This window comes from Felis catus, chromosome A2 (genome assembly GCF_018350175.1).
Source record: "Felis catus isolate Fca126 chromosome A2, F.catus_Fca126_mat1.0, whole genome shotgun sequence".
Lineage (NCBI taxonomy): Eukaryota > Metazoa > Chordata > Mammalia > Carnivora > Felidae > Felis > Felis catus.
Window position 1 is genome coordinate 127285864 of NC_058369.1, and position 19234 is coordinate 127305097.

The 19234-nt window shown below is 41.8% G+C and overlaps 1 protein-coding gene across 18 annotated transcripts in view; it reads right to left on the bottom strand.

The window, feature by feature from the left end:
* The window catches only part of ELMO1 (engulfment and cell motility 1), a 732114-nt gene that overhangs the window by 153930 nt on the left and 558950 nt on the right, over positions 1-19234 (bottom strand). For 17 of the 18 annotated variants that reach the window (XM_045053264.1, XM_045053261.1, XM_045053265.1 and 14 more), the window contains one exon: positions 10124-10260. In XM_045053264.1, the coding sequence (XP_044909199.1) occupies positions 10124-10260 (137 nt within the window). The remainder of the gene's footprint in view (positions 1-10123; positions 10261-19234) is intronic. The other variant, XM_045053268.1, reaches the window with a different exon arrangement.

Below are 19234 nucleotides of genomic sequence, written 5' to 3' on the forward strand. Positions count from 1 at the left end.
TGTATAGATATATATCACCCCTATGGATCAGTAAAGGACTGCAACCAGACATCCCATCTATCAGATTTGGAGAAAAGAGGAAGATCTGAGCTAAGGCAATGATGAGAAGGCAGAGGACCTTAGTTATTGTAGTGGCTTTGGCCACCAATTGGCTTCACAAAGAGGAACTTGTCCATAAACTTCCAAATAGAAACTCATTAGATTGCCAGCTCCAGGAAGTCAGAAACCACCTATCTAGTTCACCTCTGTATTCCCAGTGCCTAGCACCATGCCTTCTGTGTTGTGGACACAAAGTAGTATTTGTTGAAAGAATACACAGCATTTGAAGTGTAGGTGAAATAGTGACACTATTTACCAAGATATGGAACACTAATGTGGCCATGCTGTGTGTATGATGGTTGTGGGATAGTAACACTGAATACTGTCTACATCCGAGGCACTGAGTAGATCCTGAGAATACAGAAAAAGCAAGGAACTGCTCTCAAGAAGACTATTAAATAGACAACGGCAGTTCACGGTGGTTAAGTTCTAAGGTAATGGTATTATTAGGGCAAAAGCAAGGGGATCACTTGAGGGTCATCTGAGTATGTCGTTGGCACAAGTGACAGCGGCTGGCTTGAGAACTTCCCCAAGGAAGATGTACACCTAGTGCGGGAACAATATCTGACTTAACTACCTATCTAAATGACTTCTTCCCACATAGTTTCACTGAGCACCTACTATTATTTTTAATTTCAACAGAACTGTGTGGAAAACACAGAAATAGTAAAAGGAAGGGGAAAGGGAAGGAGAGGAGAAGAAGAAACCAGCAGTTTAGAGTTCTCATCTCTCTGATTCAAGTATTCATGTTTACTTTTCTTCCTATAACAAATTTAGTCTTGCTTTGGTACCCTCTTCCTTTGTTCCTGCTTTTGACCTGTTTGTTCCTCTCCCCCTTTGTTCCTGCTTTTGACCTGTTTGACCTGGTGGCTTAGCTCTATGCTGGACATGGAGAGAGCAGCTAGCATCTGGCGTTGAACCAGCAGGTGAGCGTTTTAGTTTCTATTTGGTAAAATAAAAGTGGACTGCTTGACCCATCATTCACTGCTGCTCAGATATAAAAGCATGGTTTTGAAAACCCTGCATAGACATATAAGCGATTTAAATCAGCAGGCGAATTGTACACATTTAAATAATTAACTCTATTTTAAAACTTCTGACCCCTTAGATCTGGTATGTCTGCAGGAGATACTTAGAAATTTCACTTGGGATCTTCAACTTCTCCCAGCTCTTATACTGGAGTCTTAACAAACGGCTTCGGACACCACTCTCTTGTTCTGACTCCCTGTCTCATCTTATCTAGGGCACCTCTTTGCCTTCCATCCCTTGCCTCTTCCTAACCTTTGGCACCGTGAGTTGGCAAAAAGAGCATGTAAATGACAGTACCTTTACGATCTTCTGTTCTACCTTAGGAAACACATCCCTTTGTAGAACTGTGTTCTCAACTCCCATATTACACATAAACACTCACCTTCTTTGCAATTACAAGATAAATATTTTCTTTTAAATCAAGGAGGACTCATATTTCATGAGAGATTTGCATCTAATGGTACTCTTCTTAGCTGTCCAACTCTGATTCCTACCTGCCCTTTAATTTAAAATGCCTAAATCTCATTATGCCTTACTTAAAATGTAGGTAACTTCTTTTTAATTGGACATATACTAATAAAATGATTTCTGTGCCATTATCAAATCCCTAACACAATCCACAATGGAATATGGAATCCAGGTCATAGGAACCAGTTAACAATTCATTCAGCACCCCAAAGTGTAGTTAACAAAAGGGAGAGAAGTTTCAGAAGTCGTTGAGCAGAGTTACGTAGAGCAGTTAACTTAGAGTCACTATTATTTTCATGTTCAGAGATGATCTGCAGATGAACCAAGGGACTGATGTATCTTACTGCTGTCCAGTGGAAGAACCTATAAATTTTTTTGTCTCCTAATTAGCAAGTGTCAGTTTAGCACATGTTATACCTATAAAGAGACACTGACTCCAGGAAGACTGGAAACTAGGAGAACTCAAAGCTAGACCTTGCACCTAAAGGAACCTCTAAGATGTAGATTTACTATTGTCAGGCTTATCCAAAATTACTCATCAGACTCAATCATGGTAATTATCATTTTTATAAATGCTCCAGTTAACGGTAAGAAAGAGAACATCAAGAAAGAAAAACACATTAGCAATGTTTCAGCCAACTAAACCTAACAGTTGATTCTTGAACAAATTTTAAACAGTTTAACCATTTCTTAGGGAAATTACATAAACAAAGTCAACAAAATCTAACTCTTTCTGGATGACTCAGGATATAACCCCTTCAGAAGGAGATACCCTGGGCTATTAATGGCACGACCTGGGACAATCCCTAGAAATAGACCACTTTATGAACACTCTCACATTTCTCATAAAAGTCATACAGACCCTGTGCAGCTGGGACCACGAGGACAATATGGTGGGATGGGTATTCTATTACCTTAATCACTAAATCCACAGGAAAAGCTTGTTTTTTTTTTTTCTGGAAATGTCTGCTATTAGTGTTGCCATAACTATCCTTTTCCTTCTCAGAGGCATCTAGAAACATGTGTCACCTAGTGGTTGCTTCAGGCAAGACTGAGCCAAGTAGTTTATCTGCCCGATGTGGTCCAGAGAGCTCAGAGCCCGCCTAGGGGCAGTGATTTCCCATTCTCATCTCACAGATGAGCAATCTGGAGCTCACAGGGCTGAATCCCTTGCACAAGGCTATGCAGCTGGCTGGGGAGAGAATGACAAGTGTGCTGTGCCTCTGAGATTTGGCTAAGCTCCTCAGTCACTTGCAGGGTATCTGTGGGCAGGCTGGGGAGGGGCATCCCTTGTGACCAGAAACACACAGAGAGGACTTCCTCCTTGCTTAGGAATCTGTCCTCATTGCAGTCAACATCTCCTTTTGCAGCCAAACCAAAGTTCAATGGATTTTCACACAGAGGTATGGAAAAATCTGTATTTATAGGTATTTGAACAAACTACCTTGGAAAATCAAAGCAGGCCAACTATACTACACAACCAAGTGCAAATGACTGTCAATTTAGGTTACGACTGTTGAGACCAGCACATGGTCCCATTTGTATGGGCCAATTTACAAAGCCAAGCTTTAAGGGCCTCATCTTCACTGTGATTTGGGGAAATATCATTGTTATTATTACTATTGTCATTATTGTTATTTTTGCTACTGCCAGTTTAAAGATGAGAAGGAATCTAGGCCTAAAGGACATTCTCAAGAACACACTGCCAGTGGGGAGCCACTTGGCCAGGATTGCCACCAGATACTCCAGCTGCATTCAGCCTTGGTTCTCTCCTCTCCAACCTTGCATTCTCAATGGGTCAGGGAATTGTGCCCCCAGAGGGAGAAATTTGGTTCTTGGAGGAGCAAAAAAATCTTACTTAGTCTCTTTCTCAGTCTTCCTGCTGCCTCTAGACAGCACAGTTCATATTGATGAGGACAGTAGAAGACATATCTTGATTCCTGTCCAAATGGGAAGTGGCAAATTCCATAAAAAAGAGTAACACTACCTTAAGTGAATAACTTAAAAGCGTTCATTTAAGCGCACACACACACACACACACACACACACACACACTCAAAACCTTTTGCTACCTACCCACCAGGAAGCCTCAAAGGAAAAAATAAATCTATTCATATAATGCATTTGCTTCTACAGGAAGTACAATTTCCTTTGTGTCAAACCTTAAAGACCTTTGTGAAACACGAGAAGCTTTTTGAATAAATACTTGTAAATGGCCTAGACAGCTGAAAAATGGATAGCCTCCTTGTACATCAGGGCCCTTTAAAAGAATTCTCCTCTACTTAAATATTCATGTTTCAATTAAAACATACACCTACTTTATTAGCTAACCCAGGCCTGGTTCAGATCAATAACAGCAGCCCTAGATAGAATTCTAATGAAGATAAACAACTCTGAGTCCTCCCCAGCTTCCCCTGGGCACGGATGCACAAAGCCTCCTTTCACAACTTGCTCCAAGATATTTTACAGTCACCTGCCTCATGCAAATGAGGAGATTCATGTTTATTCATGGCGAGAGTTACAGACCACCTTTCATTCCCTAGGCCAGCTTAGCTAACCAACAAGAGCACTGTCTGCACCACTATGAAGTTGAGCTGGCCTAGGAAGGGGACTCCTGAATATATAATTGCCCCCTGAAAAGCATGCACAGAAAGTCAGTAAACTGGAAACAGTTCGGGGAGTGAACATACTTCCCTTTCTTATTCATGCCATCACTGCCTTTAAGCTTTCAAACAATCCCTTTTCTACACCACACCGTAATCCATTAGATGTGACTAGTTAGTGGCTATTTTCCATGGATAATCTTCCAGAGGACTTCCCAGGATGTTTCCTCTGTTGTGCTCTCCAATCCTTCCTAATTGAGATTTTCTCCCACTGACTCAGATGGAGCTCGTAGCCTAGCCAGGGGCAGCTGCGGCTTTGTCTGAAGGCCCTGGGTTCTCTCTGTGCACAGCCTCTCCTATTTTAAGGGGTGATTTCTCATCTGCAAGCCTGAGATCCTAACCTCTATCGCATGTGCTTTGCATATTACGCTGCTGGGTAAAGTTTTAAAATAGTGCTTTTGCTCTAGAGTGACTGCATTTTTCAAATCATTAATTTCTTCCATTTTGGCAATTTGAAAGCATGGCAAAGTCATTTGATCTCATTTTTAGTGCTGATTTGGATAACATCTAAAGTAACCCCAATGCCATGAACAAATATTTGGATGGTATCTAGAAGGTGCAGACATCCCCAGAGAGGTCTGGGCTGCTAGGTAATGGCTAGAGAGGCCTTAACTCTCTCCAGCTATTAAACACCTGATCTTTGTGAAACCTGAGTTTTAGCCTGCTGCTCACGGCCTGTCACATGGAAAACTAAGGGCCCGAAATTGTTTCTGCCCAAATCCATGAGATTTTCAGTTTAAACCCTATTTCTGCCAAAGTTAAATGAACTTCATGCCATTCATTCCGTTCAGAACTCAATCTGTGGCACATACGCAGCTTCACTTTTCACATTGTTTCCTTCTTTGTTTGTTTAACATAATGGCCAAAAAAAACCATTTTCTTTTGAAAAGGACAATTTGTTCATTTCTCATAGACAGGATTTATCTTATTACATATCAAAAGAATACAACTGCATATGACATTTTACTTCCTGGAAGCATTTTTACATTTAATACTTCAATTTAGTATCATAGCACCACAAGAGAGGGCAATGGGATACTGGTATTCCTGCCTCCTCCCACCCCCTGGCCCTTTTATTTTCAGGCATAGAGCTCCTGAGAAGCACAACCAGGTCTTACAAACCAATGGGCATACTACTTCATCGATGTATACAATATGTACTAGTTGGTGATTTGTGTTACATGTATCCACTAATGGTCATTCCACAGATGTGATTCACCTTTAGCGATCAAATCCACCTTAATGAAAAATCTTCATGAGAGCTTTGGCCCCACCCCAAAGATGTTAATTGTTATGTTGTGCAATTGGGCACTGGGATAACAGAAGTTTCAAAAGCCCTGCAGGTGATTCTAATGTTCAGGCAAGGCTGAAAAACACTGCTACACATAAATATCAATTTTGAAGTGTATTATACTCTTGTTAGAATTTTTAACGTGGCATGGTCGGCAACAAATGCTTTAAATAAGATTCCCAGACCTGAACTACCCAAATCACTTATGTCTTCTTTCCTACTCTGCTTAAAAAATGAGGGCTTCAATGAAATGATTATGGGGCACTTGTGTGCCGAGGTATTCAGCTGCATTTTGAGCTCTTCTCTAATGCCCATAAAAATGAACAATGCATGCTCTAAAATATTGGTAACAAAAGGCAAAAACAGAATACAAACTCAATGGCCTGAATCAATGGATTATTCTGCGGGGACTGCTATATTAGGAAACTGAAAGAAAGTACTTTTCAAACCATAAATATTTAAATCACTCTCTAATTCTACTTCTTTCATATAAATAAAAAACATCCCATCTTCTGCTTCCCAAGTCTGGAGCAGCAAGAAGAGTGATGCTTTTCCAAACATTTGCTTCCAGCAGAAGCAGTAACCACTAAGCACGAGATATCTATAAACTAGTGTCCCAAGCAAGGTGGGTTGTAGGAGAAATTCCTGCATCTGCTGGAATCCAGTATTGTTTGTAAAATCAGAATTTTGGATTGAGGAATACTGCTTCTCCAGTAATGAGCTAAAGAAGGCAGATAGCTAAGTCCTTCTTACAGAACTGGGGGTCACAGGTCGACAAGCAAATCCGCCGTCCATGCCTCTGTTCAAAGTGGCAACAGTCTGAGATGGTGGCCAAGAAAGTTCAAAAGAAAGTGTGTCTCATGAAGGGCTCTTTTAAGATATTCGGAATTCGCATTTGGGGAATCTTTGGAAACAAGGAAAGCATTAAACCTACCAATAACCCCAAATCCATGTGTGTTCCTAAATTCAATAGCTTCTGCTACAAAGTTAATAGCAAGAAGAAAAGTGAATTGACTAAAATTTCAGCCCTTCTCTCTTTTCCAACTTATTATTTGGCAAAGTAGAGCAGTGGTTGATAGACAAGCAGCAGGAAAAAAATCAGGAAGACACTGACCTAGAGGCCCTCATACAGAGCCCATCTTTTTTCACAAGGCTGGTAGAAGCAGAACAGAGACATAAAAGAAAAGGGACATAGTTAAATCTGTACTTGAGCAACCACTAGCAGAACTCTGACTGATATTATGCTGGTCTACCAGCAAATAGAACAACAACAACAAAAAGCTCGTCCGTCCATGTTTCAATATTTTAAATTGATATGCATAAATACGGATACAAATTTAATATACCTACAAATTAAACATATATTATGGTAGGCAGAAAAATATCCCCCTGCCCCACACTGATGTCCATGTTCCAATCCCTAGAATCTGTGAACATGTTACTTTACATGGCAAAGGGGAATTCAGGTTGCAGATGGAACTGAAGTTCCTAATCAGCTGACCTTAAAATAGGGAAGATTATCCTGGATTACCCAGGTGGTACAATGTAATCACAGGGGTCCATAAGAGTGAAAGATCCAAGCCAAAGAGGGATCAGAGTGATGAGGTGTGATGTGGGAAGGACAGGACCTGTGGTTGGCTGGCTTTGAAGATAAAAAGGGCAACCAGCCAAGGAATGCAGGTTGGCTTCTAGAACATGGAAAACACTAGATGGATCCCCCCCTCCCCCCCACCCCCAGAGCAGCCAAAAAGGAACACAGCTCTGCTGACTCCTTAATTTTAACCCATGAATCCCACTTCTGGCTTCTGTCCTATGGAACTATACATAAGATAGTACATTTGTATTGTTTAAACTATGAGGTCCATAGCAATTTGTTGCAGCAACCATAGAAAACTAGTACACACATAACAAAAGAGTACATTAACTGATACACTCTTCTGTTTACAAAACTAAGGCATGTGTAACACTAAAAAGAAAAAAGCAACCATAGCAAAAACATTTAATATGGAAAATTTAGATCCCTGGTCATTTCCATCACTGGTATTCACTCTTGACCAATGGATATGTGTGCATAGGATGAGACCCTCTGGCTCTCAGGCTTCCAGCTGCCTACTCGCAGCCATAAACCGCCATCACTACTTGGCAGCACATATGTGACACTGAACATCTACGATCGGCAGATGATGCAAAAAGACGGCACTAGGGCCACGATGAAACACTATCCCCCAAACCTGCTGAAGACATCTTGCTGAAGACAGTTTTTACAGCCATATAAGTTAACTATAAAAAGTTGCAGAGTTGACACGTCAGGGACCTCACCCTGCACAGGCAGGATATCAGTACCACTGACCCAAGCACATGGCCACGATGAACCACAGGGACCTGAGAGCCATGCTCACTTCCTAAAGACAGAGGCTTCTGGTCACCTTTGCCAACAATATATTCTTGGGGCTCCATTTTGTAAACTACATGTTCTGTAGGATTTAAGCATCTAAGTGCTAACCGTCTTGAGTGATTCCTCTGCAGAAATTTGGTAATATTTTCCAAATATCTCATCTGTGCATATATCAACAACAATAATACATACATCATTATCATTGATAAAAATGCCAATTTCTGTAATTCAGAAGAAGCAGAGTGAATGAAATCCTCTCAGAAAGCAGACAGACAGGATGCCGGGGTCCAACTCTTGATTTTGGCTTAGGTCATTATCTAATGGTTCCTGAGATGGAGCCCTGTGTTGGGCTCTGCACCGACAGCATGGAGCCTGTTTGGGATTCGCTTTCTCCCTCTCTCTTTGCTCCTCTTCTGCTCCTGCTCTGTCTCTCTCTCAAAAATAAACTTAAAAAAAAAAGAAAAAGCAAGCAAGCAGACACCTGATGCCAGAACACAGGCCAGCCAGTGGATTCCCTTCTCCTGAAGGGACAGGTGGCCCATGAACATAGAAGCTGAAGACCAGATGGCTTTCAGAAACACTGTAGTACATGAAGAGTTGCTCTGATCCAGGGGCAGAGTAGCCTTGGCCATTTCAGAGACTTTTTAACTCTCTCTCTCTTTTTTTTTTTTTTTTTTTGGCTTGATTTGTACGAACGTCTCCCTGCTCCTTCATTCCTCTTTCCAGAGGATGATTTGTACCTAAATTGCCACGTCCCTCCTAATCAAGTGAAGTACACTCAAGAGGCTACAGAATTACTGGGTTTCTCTCCTTCACCTCCCTTCTTCAATCATACCTGTGCCTGTGCATCGCTGCTGAGACCCTTGGCAGCTCCAGTTGTAGCTTACGCATCAGGGCTCTCCATGTCACTGGGGCCTATTTCAATGGATTAAATAGATGGCCCAAGGTGACCAAGATAGAATGGCATTTGTCTGCTACAACTGCAAGTGAGATCATTATGCTGATGGGGACAGTCAGGTTAGAACCTAACTGAGGCTCAGCAAAGAGTATCATTTCCTCTTCATGGTTTCCTTTGTTTTCAACTGCTATCAGTTCCAGGTGCCACAAACCAGAAACATGGTGGTAAAGAAGGATGGGCTGTAAGTTCAGAGGAAAGGTGACAGGGAGGTAAAGACCAATAAGAACATGAAGCACAGTTGGAATTCTGACATTATATTATGCCCCAAGCACAAGCTATGAAGTCCCCATAGGATGACGGTGAGGTCAGACCCTTCGACTCTTAGCGACAACACTTACATGCCCAGTACCAGGTCAGCAGGTATGGGTGATGGAGCCAAGCAAACCCAGATCCATAAACAGTAGCAAATTAAAAGTACTGAAGACCTCTCCCAATATACCTGTCCTGAATACACCTGTCTCAACCATCAGTTATCATTAGCGATGTGATTACTGTTAACAAGGCCTTTATCTAAGGATAGATTTTGTTTATCGTGAAAAGTTTACATGATACTTCTGCCTTCTCTAAGTTGGTCAACACTCTTCTTGGTACCCAACATTCACTCACAAACAGAAATGGGAAATTTACACTCTTATAGAAAACCAAAGAAGACGTCCGTTCAAAGAATCAAATGCTTTCTGCAAACTAAAAAAATGTTCCATATAAATTTACTAAACTCCCTGAAAGAGATTTTGCATTTTAATAAAAACTCTTTTTGACACAGCAAAGGGCAGATTATCTCAACACATCCATAATCCACAAAGAAACCAAGTTACCTAGAAAGAGCCGCCTTTCTGATCTCATTCTTTCTCCAACAGCCACCGCACAAGGGGAGAGAGAGGCATCCAATGGGTGTTGCAATAACAAGGCATCTGGACTCATGCCAGAATAAGTTACTCTAGATAATATTTTTCAAGAAAGGGTCTCTGCTGGTGGCTCCAGTTTAGTTAGTCAAAAGGAACAAAACTGCTCCAGGCTTATCCCTAGAGAGATGAGAACATCACCAACACAAGCTTCCCATCTATACAGGTATGTCTTCCTTTTTTCATTTGCAAGGCAACCTAAAAATCACAGTTGTCCCCATTCTCCTGATCTGCCTTCCACACACAGTTAAGGAACCATACAAAGGTGAGGCTCCTTGGGAGACAAAGGAAGCTGCCTCTGCCTCAGATTCACCTTACCTTGTTGAAGTCTTCAGAAGTTGCCCTCATTTCCTTCCATGTCTTGTTCAGGAGCTGGATACAGATGCAGAAAAACTCCTCAAAGGATCTGTCATGGGTGAAGAACATTGGGTGGAAGTCGTTGCAGGTCTCACTAGCTGGAAGAAAGAGAAGGGAAATAAGAGAAAGTTTGCAGAGTGAAATGAGAGAACACAGCCACACGTGGGTTTCCCAAAGAGAGAAGATGGGAGGCACGTTTGGCTCAAGCCACGGTGGAAGTAAGGCACTTTGAAAAAGAAACCTAATGATAGTGTCCATGGGCAATTGTGAAGTTGAAGGTCAGACGGTCAGACCTATCCCAAGGGACATATTTTGACTGAAGGAAGTCAGCTCCTAACCCACCCTAAGACATGAACTTACAGCTTTTGTTCCAGGATCCCTGGTGTTGAATATGGGCTCTGTATCTGCCTTTTTGACGTTATAAAGATGATTCAAACTGCCTTCAGTCATAGCTCCATCACTCTTAATTTCTCCTTTCTCACCAGAATAACTGGCAGAGGATGAGCTTTCCCAAGCACACAATTAATTGCAATTTTGAAAAGAGCATCCTCAATTATTTCTCCAGGGGGCTCTTTTCCCTCTTATGGCAGTAAGCAGGGGGACATTTGAGATCATATACCATCTGATGCCATTAACCATTTGTTTTACATTTCCAGACACAGATGGCTGGAGGTCAAAGCAACCCAAATGGCTCTGAAGGCCGTGAATGGTCCAGTCCTGGACCAAACCGTGAAATCAGCCAGACTGCCTTCCTGCCTCCCCGTTGCAGGGTTTCTGCACATCAGACCCAGTGCTCTGAGCTCGAGCTGTGCCTATTTCTCTCCTTCTTCCCAGAACAGTACCGCAGCCACTCCCTTCTTCCCTGCTAACTGTCAAGCTTACATTTTTGTAGTCCTTTTACATACATCTCATTTGATCTTTACAATGCCTCTTATGGTTCATGCCTAATGGATGAGGACACTAGAAACAGCCAGATTTTGTGATTCCCCCCAAAAACAGCACCATAAGTTTTTTTTTAAATATAAGCTGTTATGTATAGCGAAATAGTTCCTATTTTAATCAGAATCTCTTTAAATGCCAATTAGTCTTCAGGGTTCCAAATGGTAGAATTTCAAGCCCTAGAAGCCCGGGAGAGGAGTGGCTGCAGGGCATGAACAGGGCTTACAGCAAAGACCTTCTGTACTTGCGGAAAGCCCTGTGCCTGCCATGTGGTTGATTCTGCTTGGAGAGAATCCTCCGGTGCAGGCCCAGCAATTGAACCCTAATCAAACCTAAGCAAACACACTCCGCCCTGGCAAGGCCACAAGCTCTTATGTCCCAAGCTCCTCTATCTTAGTGGATTCCAGACCTCTATAAGGGTAGATATAAAGCTACACAGAGGCTATTTTATTCCAGACAAGGTAAGGGCACAGGCTAGCAGCAACTTGCAGTCATGTAGAAAAGGTTTGGGTCTGAGGGCAGAAGAAGATGTGGGTTTAAGTCCAGCCCATGCCAATCAGGAGCAAGCCACTTCCTGAGCCTCAATTTTCTTTTCTTTTCTTTTCTTTTTAATGTTTATTTATTTATTTTGAGAGAGAAAGAGAGAGAACTCTCGGCAAGCAGGGGAGGGGCAGAGAGAGAGGGAGAAAGAGAGAATTCTAAGCAGGCTTCTGAGCCGTCAGCGTGGAGCCCAATTCAGGGCTCCATCTCACCAACCATGAGTGAGGTCATGACCTGAGCTGAGATCAAGAGCCGGAGGCTTACCCAACTGAGCTACCCAGGCACCCCATGAGCCTTGATTTTCTTAACTAAAAAAATGGAAATGAAATCTCCTTGTCCTTCTCCACCGGTTTCAGAGAGATCAAATGACATGACTCATGGGCAAGTGCTTTGAAAGGATAAAAGTTGTCACCAACATGGAGCAAGGTGGTGGTGATGATAAAGAATGTTGTGCCAGCGTATCATTTCCAGGAACATGGGTTGTTCTTTGATTTCCCCCCAGCTCCTAGTCAAGCCTGTTCACATCTGAGAAATCAGCAGCAAGAACATATGTCACCCCAACCCCCAGCCTATGTTACTGGCAGAAAAATGGCAAAAGTGAAGTTCCGACCTGGGACACAAAGCTATTTAAAGAACTTGGAATGTAAACACAGGTGGATTGTGTGTTTGTTGCCCTGGGCAATGAGCTGTCAGTCTCACTTTCCCAAGCACTGAAGCCAATGGAATTTACAAGTCCACAGAAGCACTCTAAAATACTACTGCCATCCAAGTACTCATTATTAATCACATTATCACAGTATCTTTTGGACCCAGTGCGATTATGTGTGTACTTTATGCCCTAGTTAAAGTTTTTATGGGATTACTGAAGCTGAGATAACCAAACAAAACTGAGACCAACAAACCCTGCACTTGCTTAGGTGAAGAGGGAGGGAAGGAACGTCATTAATAATAAAGAATATTTATTGGGTGCATATAATGCACCGGGAGCTCTACTGGTATTCTCCTCCCAACAACCTGGTAGGTAGGCATGATGGTTATCCTCATTTTATATATAAGGAAGGTAAATCTTGGAGAAATTACACCTTCCATCATGAGCTTTCTTTAGGTGGCCCTAAATGAGCATTTGAAACCTGCAGTTTAGTTGACCCAGCAGGCTTCCTGCATTAGTTGACAAGAGCTCAGGACACTTCCTTATGACTGCTGCTTTGAAAATTAACTTCTCCACCCACTCTCCCAGATCTTCTTGCACTCCTTCAACAGAAACCGGGATCCTGACTCCCCCCAGTCCAGTGGGACTCACAGCAAGTGTACAGCCAGCACCTGCTGATGGACAACATCTAGCAATGTGACAGTACCAACAACAGCCACTGCCAGACAACAGCCATACCACTGCCACAGCCATATGTCAGGCACTAGGTCTACATTGTTGTTAGTTGCTACAACAAGCACATGAGGAAGATATTATCAATTTCTTTTTTCTTTAAATTAGAAATAGAGTTAGATGGATGGGGAAGAGAAAAAAGAAATAAAGAGTTAGAAAGGTTAGGTGACTTGTCCAAGGTCACAGGTCACAAGGCTCGCAAGTGGTGGAGCTGGGATTCCAAAGCCCATCATTGTCTGTTGTTCTCATTTTCTCATTCTGTTTCCCAATTAACTCTTCCTCTATTGTGCCTCCCCCAGCAATACAAATATTAAAGTACTGCTTTTATATCCAGAGAAGATATTTATGAAGTAAAATCTTACAAGTAGCATCACCTTAACTATTAATGCTTAGAGTATATTTAGAGTCTAGGATTCCTCTGCTTTTTTCCTACTAGTCCTGATCCAAGTAGAGTTGGATTCAAATCACTGGGTCACACTCCTCTTCTAGATCTTACCTTTCTTTTCCCTGGGTCAGGTCAAGCTGCACTCCTGACAACTCTTTTTTTTTTTTTAATTTTTTTTTTAATGTTTATTTTTGAGACAGAGTATGAGCAGGGAGGGGCAGAGAGGGAGAAATAGAATCTGAAGCAGGCTCCAGGCTCTGAGCTGTCAGCACAGAGCCCGACATGGGGCTCAAACCCATGAACGGTGAGATCATGACCTGAGTCGAAGTCAGACGCTCAATTGACTGAGCCACTCAGGTGCCCCCTGACAACTCTCTTGAATACACGACATAGTCTACCTGGTTCTAGCTTTTGGTCAACCAACTCTTTCATCTTCTCAAGATATTCTCAGCCTCTGGAACACACCAAGTTTCCCCTAGATAGTCAGTCCCTGGGGAAGAGTCACAGTGGATGAATTTATTAGATCTACTTCAAGAAATTAACAGGTTGGGTTCCATGTTAACAAACCCCAAATTTGTTCATTGCAACAATGCACCCACCTAAAAAAAAGTACAATTTCCAGTCTCTCTTAAGAGTGACCATTATGTCCCAATCACAACCAATGATAGATACAGGGAAAGTGCTGGGTAGATTTTCCAGGAAAGACCTTTACAAGAGGAAGGACACTTGACTGGCTTGTTCATTTTTCCTCTGCCTTCACACCTCAACTTCTTCAGGTTCAGAACACAACTTCATGTCCAGCACAAAAATGAAGGCTATGTATGCCTTAGAGTAGACAAGTAGAAGGAGCTCCTGATGGCACTGTGGAATCACCATATCAATCCTGAATTGAACTCCTAAGGAATTCCTTGTATATGATTTGTTAAAGTCACTGTTTCCAGGCTTTCTATTACTCTTAGACACATGAAATTACTGATATGGAAACCTAAACTCATGCAAGCACACGGATATTAGCATAAGAGAACACGTGCTCAAGATTACCAGAGGCTGGGGAGAAAGGAGAAAGTAAGAATGAGGAGGCAGGATGGTATAATGGTTACAGTCAAACAGAACTACATTCAAAGACCAGATTTGATGCTCCCTGGCATACTATGTAGCCTCAGACAACGAAACTCCCTGAATCTGTAAAATATATGACCTTATAAGATTTATAACCATCAAATTAGATTATGTTTATAAAATATGTGATAAGATACCTAGCACATAGATAGGTTCAGTAAACAATGGCTATTAAGTATTATTTTTGTCATCGTTATCATTGCACTATATGGCTTCTTAAAGACTTTAACATTTCTGGAGATAAGGAAGGGAGGAAGAAAAATCTGGTGAATGGTCTTTGGGATCCTATTGATAGGGAGGGGTTGGGGCCAACCAATCATTCTTGTTGATTAGGTCAAAATCCAGTGAGAAGTTCAGATCCTAAAGCTGAAATGTCACATGCTGAGTGTACATGCACCCATCAACACTGGCCAATCAACACTGTCTCCAGAGAAAAATAGCACCTGACTCTTTCCCACTGGGTTGTATTATGAAAAGAATATAAATTTCAGAATCAGGTAAGCACTGATTTGAATTCTCATTAGGGTTGGTGATACAAGCATCTCTCTCCTTGGCTTCCTCATCAGTAAGATAAACATGCTACTAGTTACCTCCTAGGGCTATAGAGGGTGAAGTGTCTGGCAGAGGCTGGGCCTTGACACACAGTAAGTCTAAGTTTCCATCCTCTCCTTCAAACCTCCAAATAATATGCAAGTCTCATAGGTTCTTTTAAGCTGGTAATATAAGAAATGCTGCTAATGCTCATTAAATAGTACAGGAGGGGCGCCTGGGTGGCTCAGAGGTTAAAAGTCCTGCTCTTGATTTAGGCTCAGGTCATGATCTTGTGATTCATGGGTTCAAGCCCAATATGAGGCTCGGCACTGACAGCGTTGAGCCTGCTTGGGATTGTCTCTCTCTCCCTCTCTCTGACCCTCCTCCCCCCACCTCAAAAATAAATAAATAAACATTAAAAAGAAAAAAAAACAAGTACAGGAAACAGTGAGATTGTCCCCAGGCAGAGGGCCACACCCCTGAAGTCAATGAATGCATTAGGGCACAATTCCCTCTCCACTCCAGTGAGGGAGGAAGGAAGAGGGCAAGTGGTGGAGGCTGGGCGAATGGAAGCCACACAGTAAGGATCCTGGGGAAAGTACTCTATTTTATTCTTTTGTGTTTTGAAACCACAGGCCTAAGTGACTAAAGAACACTGAGACAAGACAGCCATTGCTAACAGCAGGATCAAGTTAGCATCAGAACACATTCCCTGCAGGAGTGATTCTCCAGACTGACTAGCAGTCATGTCTGTGCTCCTAGTTAGGAATGGCAGCACTGGAAAACACAACTTAAATGGATATATCATGGGGGGATAAAGGGGATTCAAAGAGCAGAAATAGAAGAAGGGCACTTGCCAGCAATTACCTAAAGTTATGTGCTGGCCAGGGGTGCCTGGGTGGCTCAGTTGGTTAAGTGTCCGACTTTGGCTCAGGTCATGATCTCGTGGTCCATGAATTCAAGCCCCGTGTCAGGCTCTGTGCTGACAGCTCAGAGCCTGAAACCTGCTTCTGATTCTGTTTCTCTCTCTCTCTTCCCCTCCCCCACTCATGCTCTGTCTCTCAAAAATAAATAAAAACATTAAAATTTTTTTTTAAAGTTATGTGCTGGCTATTGTTGTAAGAGTTTTACTTGTCCTAACTCTGACTCCTCAATAACAACAACGTCACTGTTATCACCCATATTTCACAGAGGAGAAAAGTGAGAGCAGTGAAATTAAGTAACTTGCAGTGACAGGGCTTAGAATCAAACCCAGCATTCTCTCACCAGAGACAGTGTTTGCATCCTCCACAAGAAGACACGGGCTTGTCATCATCTAATACTTTTTTTTTTTTTAATTTTTAATGTGTATTTATTTTTGAAAGAGAGACAGTGCAAGCAGGGGAGCGGCATAGAGAGGGGGACAGAGGACCCGAAGTGGGCTCTGCGCTAACAGCAACAAGCCTGATGTGGAGTTTGAACTCACAAACTTTGAGACCATGACCTCAGCCAAAGTCGGATGCTCAACCAACAGAGCCACCCAGGCGCCCCCATCCTACACCCCTTGAAAAGACTCATCCCTTGCAGTGAGGAATGGGCAAACAGCTCTCAACTATAAAATAAATAAGGCTAGGGGATGCAACGTCCATCATAGGGCATACAGTTAATAGTATGTCACAACTTTGTATGGTGACAGATGGTAGCTAGATTTATCACAGTGATCACTTTGCAATGTGTATAAATGTTGAATCACTACGTTGTACATCTGAAATTAATATAATATTGTGTGTGTCAACTGCACTTCAATAAGAATAAATCAAAAACAATTTGTTCCTTGACATGTCATACAGGGAACGAGGAAAAGATTCTGATGTATTTTGGGATTCATGACTCCTTGTTTAAGGGTATTCCAGTATGAGAGGTAAGGATAAAGCATTAAGTATTCATATGTTTTTCTTCTAAAATGTTCAAATTGCAGATATTCAATTATCAGGATTGACTATCAGGAGGATTATCAGGCAGGAAAAACCCATCCAGGTTGCCTGATCTGCTTTCCTTTCTTGTCATTAAGAGCAGTGAGAAAGGCACATCGGGTTGCCCAGAGTTCACCAAGGCAGAAAGGGGGTGAAGACGCTGGGAGCAGACCGCCAGGTTCCAATCCTGGTTTCTTCACTATTGCTGAGTCACCTGGGCAAGTCATTTCACCTGGCCATACCTCAGTCTTTTTATCTGTTCACCGGGGCAACAACGGTATAAACTCCATTAGTTTGCTGTGAGGAGTCAGTGGAAACAGTGACTGCAAGAGGCAAGGTCAGTGCAGGGGTGAACCAAAAAAACAATGAAGCTTATCGGATATCACGTGGACCCTGGGCCAGGCCATCCCACTGAGAAGTGGGGGCTTGCATCAGCATATAGGGATGGCCTGAGTCTCCAGAATAGAGTTCTTCATTCAGAGATTTAAACAAACAAACAAACAAAACACAGAGGGTGAGGCTTATTCTGTTGTTCTTTTTAAATAAAAACACTAAAGAAATAAACATTTAGCTACTAGGCAATGCTTTTATAAATGAAATTTAGAGAGAAACTTTCAATGGGACAAAAATAGTAAGACTTTTTAAAAACCAAATTGTTTTCAAGCACACTATTTTTAACACAATGAGATTCTACTTTGTAAAAAAGAATCAACTTAATGGTCTTTTAAATCTGGAATATTAAGGTATTTTCAGGGCTGAGGGTAAAATGGGTTCTTATTAATTCGCTGACATCTAATTCACTTATAAATAGGCCAGCTTTGACAGCAGCTATAATCCATGCACGTAAGTTTTAAAAATAAAAATAAGAATGCTGTACACACTTTTGTCACACTTTGCCTTTCAAAGTAGATTTGTTCCTATTTTCCGCTGGATAATGTGAGATGAGGTGCGTATTGTCACTGGAGTGTCAGAGGTCAAGGGCTACCACTGAACAGGAAGTAAACAATGAAAGATGAGTACAGAGGATGGGTTTTAGTGCTACTTGTAACCTCCAGAAGGTCATGTTAGCTCCCTGGGTTCCACAGTTTTTACCTGTGAATGAAATGGGCTGGTAAAATTCCTGCCAAGTCTAAAATTCTAAAACTACACGTACACTCACACACACACACACACACACACACACACACACACACACACACACCAGATAATGTATTTTCAACTCCCTAATGCCCAACAACAATTATACACCTTGCAGACTGCACCTGCACTGAACTTACAATTATTTCCCAAATTATTATTTCCTTGAATGACAGGATGGCTACACATTTCATTTAGGGTGTTAAAGCATCAAAATGACATTTGCTAGGCTTCGGAAATGTTTGATGAGCTAGTACTTAACTCTTTTTTCATAAGAAAATTGTTAGATGTTTTTATACCCTTTCAGACCTATTAATATCACCTAATGCAGGCCATTACATAAGAAAATTACCTGACTGAAGATAGAATGGCAAGACAACACAGGCAAATGCACAAAATTTCTGCTATTTCATAGGAGTTTTGTAAGATAAATATAATTTTTGAGATGCCAAAAAGCTCTGTTCCATGCTGTCTATGACCCTTGTTATGTGAATCCATTTGCGGGTACTAGAGGGACACAGATTCGGGAAGCACTAGGCAAATTCTGATTATTTTTACCAAAAAAGAAATAAGCTCTGGCTTAACACAAAATGCATTTTGTTTTAAAATTGTGAGCTGCAGGAAGAAAGGGATAAATCATATACACACAAAAGCGTTTAATACCTCAAAACTGCCAGAGCAGTTATACAATCTTACTAGCTATCTGCAGCATGAAAATTCAAATCAGACCTATTTGTGGCTCTAGGGTCAGTCTAGATAATACATTTATGAATTCTCAGATGCAAATGTATACTTCTACCTTTATACCTTTGTAGAAATTCTTACCCTTGTAGCCTTTGAGTTTTCTATTTTTAGACCTGGTATTCTGTAATGGCTTGGTTTTGGGGCTTTGGTACTGTGTGGGAAGATGTTGAAAGTTCAGAACCTTTTGTAGGAGGGAGAAGTGAACAAAGGAGAGTAAGGGCAAAGAATTTGAAGTTCCCCAACTGCTGCTGAGTTCCACCAATATAGAAGCTAACACCCCCCCTATTTCAGGACAGGGGATCAGAGGCTTGAAACCCGCTCAGCTCTTTCCAGCTCCTGAAGCC